This window comes from Cebus imitator, unplaced genomic scaffold, assembly GCF_001604975.1.
Source record: "Cebus imitator isolate Cc_AM_T3 unplaced genomic scaffold, Cebus_imitator-1.0 Scaffold386, whole genome shotgun sequence".
Lineage (NCBI taxonomy): Eukaryota > Metazoa > Chordata > Mammalia > Primates > Cebidae > Cebus > Cebus imitator.
The window spans coordinates 948,923-959,421 of NW_016107701.1; the positions used below are offsets into that span (position 1 = coordinate 948,923).

General features: G+C 36.8%; 1 protein-coding gene across 6 annotated transcripts in view; it reads right to left on the reverse strand.

Moving 5' to 3' along the window:
• CSNK1G1 (casein kinase 1 gamma 1) overlaps positions 1-10,499 on the reverse strand; it is a 183,131-nt gene that overhangs the window by 92,087 nt on the left and 80,545 nt on the right. For all 6 annotated transcript variants that reach the window (XM_017508059.2, XM_017508065.2, XM_017508063.2 and 3 more), the window contains one exon: positions 3,282-3,322. In XM_017508059.2, the coding sequence (XP_017363548.1) occupies positions 3,282-3,322 (41 nt within the window). The remainder of the gene's footprint in view (positions 1-3,281; positions 3,323-10,499) is intronic.

The following is a 10,499-nucleotide window of genomic DNA, read 5'->3' on the forward strand; positions in this document are numbered from 1 at the left end:
AAAAAAAAAAAAAAGAAAAGAAAAAAAACAGAGCAAAAGACTAATTATACTGTAGAGTCCCTTTCTTACTTATCTCTTCAGATAGAGAGGTATCATATCACTCTTGTGTCTCCATTTGGTTGCAGATCTTCCACTGAATCACCATCAAAGTAGCCAGGTATATAATTTTTCCATTAGCAAAATCAGTAAGAATTCACAAGGGACCAAACAGAAACAGTGATGACAAATCAACATGGAACTAGAAGTTGATGAAAACACCAGAAAAGGGACTATTCTTTCTGGAGAAATCACTTTGGATTCTGACAAAGCACAGAGGCAATGAATTTTAAAAACCACAGATGCTTCCTCAAATATTATACTCTCAATCTTCATGCTGGAAACCCTAATAGAAAATATTCAATCTGATCTTGGGTAGCTAAGCTAGTAAATTAAAAATGCAAAACTCTATAGAGTTCAAGGGTTGAAAGGCATATATGTCACATATATTCAGACATGAGAGTCTTATTATTGAATGACACACTTGAGCCAACTCCTTACCACATGGCCATAGTCTGCTCAGCCAATTAGACTTCAAGGTGCTTTTCTGGAAGCACACTATAAGTAGAAAATACTGCAAAGCTCAGTCTACAGATTGCAGAAGGCAGCAATATTAGTGGCATAGAGAGATTTTTTTAAAAAAACCCAATTGTTAGAAAACCTCTGTTAAAAAGAACCCTAGAAATGTGGGTGATGGATAAAAGAAGGGCTGATTACACTATTTTGTTTACTTTGTGTACTATTTTTTTAAGGCTCTTAGAAATCTAAGAAATAAGAGTTCACAATGAAGGTTCAAACAAAGTAGAATTGAAACAGCAACAGCAAAGCTTCCTTGTGTTTCTGTACCAGATGTGAATTACATTTCCATAGAGGGCTGGACATTTGCCAGAACATTTGCTGCAATAATTCTGGAAAACACATGCCTGCCTAAAATCCTAAACAAACAGCAACAGCTACCTTGTGGGACTGTGGTGCTTAAGGCAAATTTGCCATTACAATGAAAAGAGCTCAATTACTGCCTTCTTATGTCCCTTTGGAGAACAGAAGCCCAACAGCAAGAGAGAAAGCCTGTAGACAAAATTGTCAACCTCTAAAATACCTTTCGGACTTATTTGAAAGGAGGATGTGGTACTGAGTCACACTTCCTAGATTTTAAGAGTTCCATTTTTAGCTTTAAATAGTGTCTATATAAAGCAGAATAAAAGTTTTTAAAAAGAAAAGGGAAATGAAATGATCAATCATGTCAATGATATGTTATGTAAGGTTATCTATACAGGTCAATTGGTATAACCTAGCAGAAGAAATCAAGATAGAAGGAACTGTCCCTAACAGAAAGCCTAACAAATATGTAGTAATGCGGCAAATTTTTAAAGTTTTTTACGAGCTGCTTCATTCTCTTAGTAGTCACAAATAATCAAAGATTATTCTAACTTATCAGAATAATAAAACAGAAAAAGTAAAAATTAAAGCAGATCTACTAGAGAACACTTTTATAGAATAACCAAATTCTTATAAATAAAAAAATATGGTTAATCCTATTTTTTTGAGACAGGGTCTCACTCTGTCACCCAGGCTGAGCACAGAGGTGCAAGCAATCTCAGCTTACTACAGTCTCGACTTCCTGGGCTCAGGTGATTCTCCCATGTCAGCCTCCAAAGTAGCTGGGACTACAGGTGTGTGCCAGCATACTTGACTAATTTTTTGCATTTTTTGTAGAGACAAGGTTTTGCCTAGTTGCCCAGGCTGGTCTTGAACTTCTGGGCTCAAGTGATCTGCCCACCTTGGCTTCCTAAAGTGCTTCGATTATAGGCATAAGCAACTGCGCCTGGCAGTTAATCCTTTAATATTCAATCTAAAAGGATATTTGACCTGCATTGTTATATGTATTACCTCTCTTCCTGCTCCCATCTATTCAACAAGAGTCCCAAGTCAAAAAACAAAAAGAAAATACTTGGTTTCCTAGAAGTTATCTCCTGCTCTAAGCCCTGCTCCCTGTCTGTCCACCCCTTTGTAGGGAAACAAATCTGGTAACTGTCAGTTCCTCACAAGACAACCCTAACTCCTCCACAAGCAAGCTGGATGAGAACGACCAATCACAGAACAAGTGTGGATGTGGTAAGTGCAATTCATTAGAAAAGAATAACACTGCCAGGTGGTGGCTCACACCTGTAATCCCAGCACTTTTTGGGAGGCTGTGCTGGGTGGATCACCTGAGCTGAGGAGTCCGAGACCAGCTGGGCAACCTGAGGAAACCCCATCGCTACAAAAAACACAAAAATTAGCTGGTGTAGTGGTGCACACCTGTAGTCCCAGCTACTTAGGAGGCAGGCTGAGATGGGAGAATCAGTTGAGCCCAGGAGCCAGAGATTGCAGTGAGCCAAGATCACACCACTGCACTCCAGCCTGGGCAACAGTGTGAGACCCTGTCTTCCAAAAAAAAAAAAAAAAAAAAAAAAAAAAAAAAAGAAAAGTATAGCACATATTTCCTTCAATTTCCTCCAACCATTAACTCCTCTGGCTTCCAATTAATAAAACCCAAAGTTACTGTAAATCCTGGGACACTTACTAGGAGAACAGAGTTTCAGTGAAACTACTCATATGAAACATTTCACATGAAAAAATAGTTTTGTTAACAACCTTAAATATAAGATAAAGAGTTCTGTCTTCTAAAATTATTAGTCCCCAAAAATAAAAAAATTATTACTTCTCTTTTTAATAGGATATCATTTTCAATGACTAGTTTAATTATTCATAAAGTTAGTATCAACATATCATTTAACTTCTTTGCTTCTAATGTGACCATATGGTATGTTTTTTGTGCTTGACAGATTTGTAAGGCCATGATTAGATAATCAGACATGATTTTCTTCTAAGTACAAAAAAATCAGTCAAGTTAGAGGGAAAAAATTTTTTTTGAATGATTTTATCTTTTTAATTATGATACCTACGTTAAAGATATGGTTCACAGAATTACTAGTTCTCCCAGCTTTTTTTAATCAACCAATTTTTGAGTCATCATCGCTAACATCATAGTTAGCATCATTTAACTATATAGTGTTATCTAGTATAGAGTGATTCATCACTGTAACACTATAATTGAAGAAAAATTACTGTGAGATCATATGCAAAAAAAACCCCCAAACCATTAGTATTTTTGTGAATGAATGCTTAAAATTATTTCCTATAAAAATATATAAGCAATGAGAGCACCAAAACATTAATTACAACAAACAGATTCTACTCACCAGTTTAATTGCTACATATTCATTGGTGTAGAGATTTTTACCTAAGGGGAAAGCAGATGTATATGTTTTAGTGACATTTATTCTAGGAAATGCAAAGCAAAATATTATCTCATAGGGTCATGAGAAAGGTTATAGTCCCAATGCTGTTCATATAAATGAAACTTAATTTATAAGTGAAAGCTACACAGATAATGAGATCTAGCATCACTAGAACAGCTTAAAATTCAGAAATTTAAACCACACATGATAATTTTCCTAAAAGAGAAAACAAATCATTCTCTCCTACACACACACACACACACACACACACACACACACACACACACACTTGTTATTTAATATTTCCCAACTATTAAGCCATAAAGCAATTCAAGAAGAAATCTCAGAATTTCAAAGAGATTTTCACTCTTGGCACAGTAAACACAAACTTTCATCCTTCACACTAACTGGCAAATAGAATTCTATATATTTGGTAATGGTATTTAGCATCAACTTTAGATGGCATAAAGGATAGTGTGAATAAAACCAATTATTGCCCAAACCTCCTTTTGGAGAATTCATCTACTGCTTGTAAGCAGATGATTCTCAAAGCTGTTTTGACTGTTTACCAGAACATTAGCTTTATATCTTTAACTATTTACAGAAACAGATCTTCAGCCAGACAATACTTAGACATCTCAAAGTCCTTCCTGCAGTAACAGTTTTCCCTTTAAACTTTCCTATTTCTACAAATGTAATCAATATTCCTAGGCATTTAGGCTAAGAACTTGGAATGATGATGAGGACCAGCGCAACAACTATCACTTAGTGAACCTGTAGATATGCTGGGCACTCAGTTCCTCTCACCTCCCTATCCTCAATGATCCTTGAAAGCCTTTACTTTAATTCCTTCTGAGCGTTTAGTACATATCATATAGTTTAGTCATTGCACTGAACTTCATATCTCTTCTTACACATTTGCCTTATCTTACACAGCGAGAGTATAGATATCTTGAGAATAGGGATTTTAAGTTTTCTTCAATACCCCATGGTGCTTAAGACCATGTTCAGCACATATAAAACACCCAAAACACTCAAAATCTCAACTGATTAAAAGCTATTGATACTGTATATACAGTATGATTATTTTAAAAATAATTTATCAGTAAATGTTATATTCCTAGAATACACAGCTGAATATATGTGCATGAAAAAGAATATAAAATAGTTTATTTTAGTATTTTCTGATTTGTATATAATCCATTGCTTTTATAAATAAAAAAACAAGCTGGGCGCGGTGGCTCACGTCTGCAATTCCAACACTTTGGGAGGCTGAGGTGGGTGGATCACTTGAGGTTAGGAGTTTGAGATCAGCCTGGCCAACATGGTGAAACCCTGTCTCTACTAAAAATACAAAAATTAGCTGGGCATGGTGGTGAACACTTGTAATCTCAGCTACCTGGGAGGCTAAGGCAGGAAAATCACTTGAACCCGGGAGGCCTAGGCTGCAATGAGCTGAGATCACACCACTGTAATCCAGCCTAGGTAACAGAGTGAGACTCTGTCTCATAAATATATAAACAAACAAACACAAAAAGCTGCTTACAAGTTCTCATTTAACAAGCTCTAGACAACAGAAGGCCCTCTGCACTATAACTACATCATTAAATTTTTCATACTGCCATTGGATTGCTGAGTACCTTTACATGTCAAAGAGTACACTAATTTAGGAATAATTTTCGTCTGCAAATAAGATAAAAAGAAGACTAACAGGTTGGTTTTTTAGGTCAAACACCTAAGAAACCATAAGATAAACAACTTCTTTTTTAGGCACAAATAGAAAATAGCCATAACCCCCCTATATATAGTATTTGCATTAAGCTTCTAATATGCTTCTTATTCGTGTTCCCACCAAAACAATTTTAAAATATATTTTACGAAATTATAAAAAGGATAGTAATAAGAAAAGAATAGATGAAACTGTAACAAATAGCCAGCTCCCAGGCAGATTAATACTTTAATTTGGCCCAGGACTTCTTGCACACCAGATGTGATGCTGCACAAAGATTTTTCAGGACAGCTCTTCCTGAAATGAAATTAGCATTGTTACTGTGACTTAAACTAATTTTAAGGCTAGGTGCAGCAGCTCATGTTGTAATCCCAGCACTCTGGGAGGCCAAAGTGGGAGGATTACCTGAGGTCAGGAGTTCGAGACCAGCCTGGCCAACATGGTGAAACCTCATCTCTACTAAAAATACAAAAATTAGTCGGGGGTGGTGGTAAGCACCTGTAATCCCAGCTACTTGGGAAGCTGAGGCAGGTGAATCACTTGAAACCTGGGAGGCAGAGGTTGCAGTGAGCCAAGATCATGCCATCGCATTCCAGCCTGGAAGACAAGAGCAAAACTCCATCTCCAAAAACAAACAAACCAAAAACAATTAATTTTTACACAGGAGTAACCCTAAGAACTAACATTTAGAAGAAAAAGGTCAGGTTTTAAACATTTGAAATTATAAATATGTTTAATGGTCTTTCTGAATTATAAATGTGTTTAGGGGACTTTCTGAATTACTGACACCCCCTCTTCCCCAAGTTTTAGTAATAAGAATTACTAGGAGGTAGGGGAAACACTGGCACCAAAATTTACCCCTTACTCATTCAGTGTACAGCATGCTTAAATTGTTAAAGAATTAATATATTGCAAACACATGCTTTAAAGTAACAAGTCTTCAATTCAATAGACACAACATTTAAGGCAAACTAAGGTGGTGATGTATGTGTCGCAGATGAATAAACCTAGATACCGATCTATGAACAGGAAGAGAAGGCAATTACTAATCACAGAGATTAAGAGAGTCAGGTAAGTTTCAGAACAGAAAGTCTTTCCTTTCACCACAGCCACCTCAGCCATATCCCCCATAATCATAAAGTATGAGTAGAATTTTAACAGTTGAAGAGATAAGGACATCTCAGTTATAAGCAAACAAATAAAAATGAGAAGGTAGAAGGCATAGGCTGAAAATGGTGGATGGCCTCATCATGAGGATCAGGAAGGGGTGAGAATGAGCAAGGGGTGGGTAAGGCAGCAAAAGAGTGTACAAAAGTAAGTCTACATTAAGAAAGACATTAATATTACTTTTCCCCTTTCCTACTTACTGTGTGATTGCAGAACATCAATGCTATCTTAAATTTTTAAATGAAAGGTTCTGTGACCTGATAAGATCTGTGATTTTGCATAAGTATTGTGAGGTAGTACAAGATTAACTAGAAAAATAAGAACAGAGGTAGGGAAAAACATCTGAATATTTAATGTCCATCTACACAGTTACCAGACATCTAAGATGAGCAACCTCAGTTCTCACCCTTCATAGATTATATTCTAGCTCCTCACACAAGGTCTTATATGTGCTGGCTCAAAAGTTTGTCAAATAAATCACATGAAATGTGAGTGTTAAAACAGAAATACGAACAAGTCAGTAGAAGAGCTTGAATAAGGGAGGGTAATGAATTTGGGCACAAGCAGCACTTGAAGTGAGCCCTGAAGGATGAACAGAGGAGAGAATAAAAGGTATTTCCTATTTTTAAAAAATGCTAATTTGAACAATGATATGGAGAAATGACTAAAAAATGCACAGGATTTGATATACTGTGGGTAGACCCATAGAATCGGAGCACACAGTGTGTGGGAAGAAATAGAAGGAAAGCCATACAGATCCACTAAGTTAAGGACACATTACGAATAATATTGAATGCCAGATCCCCACTCTGAGGTATGTATACCCGTGGGTACATGTGAGTGTGCCAAGTCGTTTGTGTGCTAAGCTACAGGACAAGTAAGATACACTTTTCTTGGATCCTCATTTTCATTTGAAGACTTGGATAAAATCTTTATATAAAAACAAACTTATGTCGGACGCAGTGGCTCACGCCTGTAATCCCAGCACTTTAGGAGGCCCAGGTGGGCGGATCACGAGGTCAGAAGTTCAAGACCAACTTGGCCAGCATGGTGAAACCCTGTCTCTACTGAAAAAATACAAAAATTACCCAGGCATGGTAGCACATGCTTGTAGTCCCAGCTACTAGGGAGGCTGAGGCAGGAGAATTGCTTGAACCCAGGAGGCGGAGGTTGCAGTGAGCCGAGATCACCCCATTACACTCCAGCCTGGTGACAGAGTGAGACTCCGTCTCAAAAACAAACAAACAAACAAAATATAGCAACTTACTATAGAAATGATGCATAGATTTCTTTTGAAGAAAAAAATGCAAGAGTGCAAACAAATCCTGAGCACTTAAGTATTTGTTTCTTCCACCTGAAGTCTTGAGGAGTCTCATTCAGTATGTAACCTTTTTCTTATTTTTCCTGTTTTTAGCTGGGCAGCCACTTTTCACAGTGCAGCTGACTTTCAACTAAGCTTTCCATTTTTAGCTCCTTCTCCATCCCACCTTTGTGAAATTCCTAGTGTCTCCAATTCCTAAGCCTATCTGGTATATTAACTGGCCTGCCCCTTTAGGCACTCAGCCTTCTCTGTGGTGCTAAGACAGTTACCACCAAACCATCTGTGTTTCAGTTTCCAAAATTTTGTTACATTTCTCAATCTGTTTTCACCTTCTCTTCCATTTTCTTTGGTTCCTTGTAGCTTTATGCCTTTGTGTTTTTTTTTAAAAAGCCCTTTTCTAAATACACCTTCTAGTCTTAAGACTAAGCCAGCACCCTGTTTCATAAACTTCTACCTATAACTAGTTATACATATATCTTTTTATCTCCACTGGGCTATAAATTTCCAGAGGACAGAATATTTAATTCACGTTTTTATCGCTAGAAACACAGTATTTGACATTCAGTAGGTAAGAGATACTTGCTAAAGTGAACAAATTGACTTGATAAAAATAAGTTCTTCGTTGATTAAAAAGAAAGGCTAATTTAGAATAAGATGACAGATAGTCCTAAATGCAAATATAGGAGTTTTAACTTCATTCTTTAGCTTGCTGTGAATGAAGGGAAAAAGCAAATGGTGAAAGTTGTATTTTTAGAATATTAATCTGACAAATATATGACAACAAAATTTTAAAATCTGAAGAAATTGACAAATTCATGGAAACATATATACAACCTACCAAGATTGAGTCAGAAAAAATAGAAAACCTGAACAGAACAATCACAAGTAGTAAGACAGAAGCAATGATGAAGACTCTCCTAACAAAGAAAATGCCCGGGACCTGATGGCTTCACTGCTGAATTCTATCCAACATTTAAAGAACAAATATAAATTCTTTTCAAACTATTCCAAAAAACCAAAGAGGAGGGAATGCTTGTAAACTTATTTTGAGTCCAGCATTACCCTGATACCAAAACCAGACCAGGATACAACAAAATAAAACTACAAGCCAATATCCCTAATGAACATAGAGGCACAAAACCACAGCAAAATACTAACAAACTAAATCCAACAACACACTAAAAGATGATTCACCATGATCAAGTAGGACATATCCCAGGATGTAAGGATGCTTGACCATACGCAAATTAATACACGATACGTCCCATGAACAGAATGAAAGACAAAAACCATTATGATCATCTCAACAGACACAGAAAAGACATTTGATAAAATTCAACATCCCTTCATGATAAAAACTCTCAATAAATTAGTCATAAAAGGAACATACTTCAACATAATAAAGGCCATATATGACAAACCCACAGCTAACATCAGACTGAATGGAGAAAAATTAAAAGCTTTTCCTTAAGAGACTAGAATAAGACAAGGATGCCCACCTTCACCACTTGTTTGCAACATAGTACTCAAAGTCCTATCCGGAGGAATGAGGCAAAAGAAAGGGCATCCAAACAGGAAAAGAGGAAGTCAAACTGTTCCTGTTTAGAGATGACATAATCATTTATATAGAAAATCCCAAAGACTCCACCAAAAAACTATTAGAACTAATAAATGAATTCAGTAAAGTTACAGCATACAAAAATAACACCTAAAAATTAGTAGCATTTCTAATGCCAAAAACAAACCAATGGAAAAAGAAATTGAGAAGGTGATATAGTTTGACTGTGTCCCCACCCAAATCTCATCTTGAATCATAAGTCCCACATGCAGTGGGAGAGACCCAGAGGGAGGTAACTGAATCATGGTGGGTCTTTCCAGTGTTATTCTCATGACAGTGAATAACTCTCATGAGATCTGATGGTTTTATAAAGGGGAGTTCCTTTGCACATGCTCTTTTTGCCTGCCACCATGTAAGATGTGACTTTGCTCCTCCTTTGCTTTCTGTCATGATTGTGAGCCCTCCCAGCTATGTGGAACTGTGAATCAATTAAACCTTGTTCCTTGATAAATTAGTCAGTCTTGGGATGCAGTGAGCTGAGATTGTGCCATTGCACTCTAGCCTGGGCAACAAGAACAAAACCCCATCTCAAAAAAAAAAAAAAAATTGGAAGAATATTGTTACAACGTCCATTCTACCCAAAGTGATCTACAAGATTCAATGCAAGCTCTATCAAAATACCAATGACATTGAACACAAAAATAGAAAAAAAATCCTAACATTCATATGGAACCACAAAAGACTCCAACTAGCCAAAATAAGCTTGAGTAAAAAGAACAAAGCCAAAAGAGTCACTCTACTTAGGTTTTTGTTTTAGAGCAAAAATCTCCTAGAAAACTGTAATAACCAAAGCAGCATGGTACTGGCATAAAAACAGACACACAGACAAGTGAAAGAGAATAGAGAACTCAGAAATAAATCTACACATTTATAAGTAACTGATTTTTGACAGAGGTGGCAAGAATATACACTCGGGAAAACAATCTCTTCAATAAATGGTACTAGGAAAACTGGATATTCACACACAGAAGGAAGAAAGTAGACCCTTATCTCTCACCTTATGCAAAAATCAACTCAAAATGAATTGAAGAATTAAATGTAAGATCCAAAACTATAAAATTACTAGAAGAAAACAGAGGGGAATTGCTTCATGACATTCTCTAGGCAAGGATGTTTTCAATGAGACCTCAAAAACACAGGCAGGCTCATGACTCTAATCCTAGCACTTGGGGAGACTGAGGCAAGTAGATCACTTGAGGACAGGAGTTCAAGTCCAGCCTGGCCAACAAGGCGAAACCCCGTCTCTACTAAAATTACAAAAATTCAGCTGGACATGGTGGTGTGAGCCTGTAATCAAAGCTACTCAGGAGGCTAAGGCAGGAGAATCACTTGAACCCAGGAGGC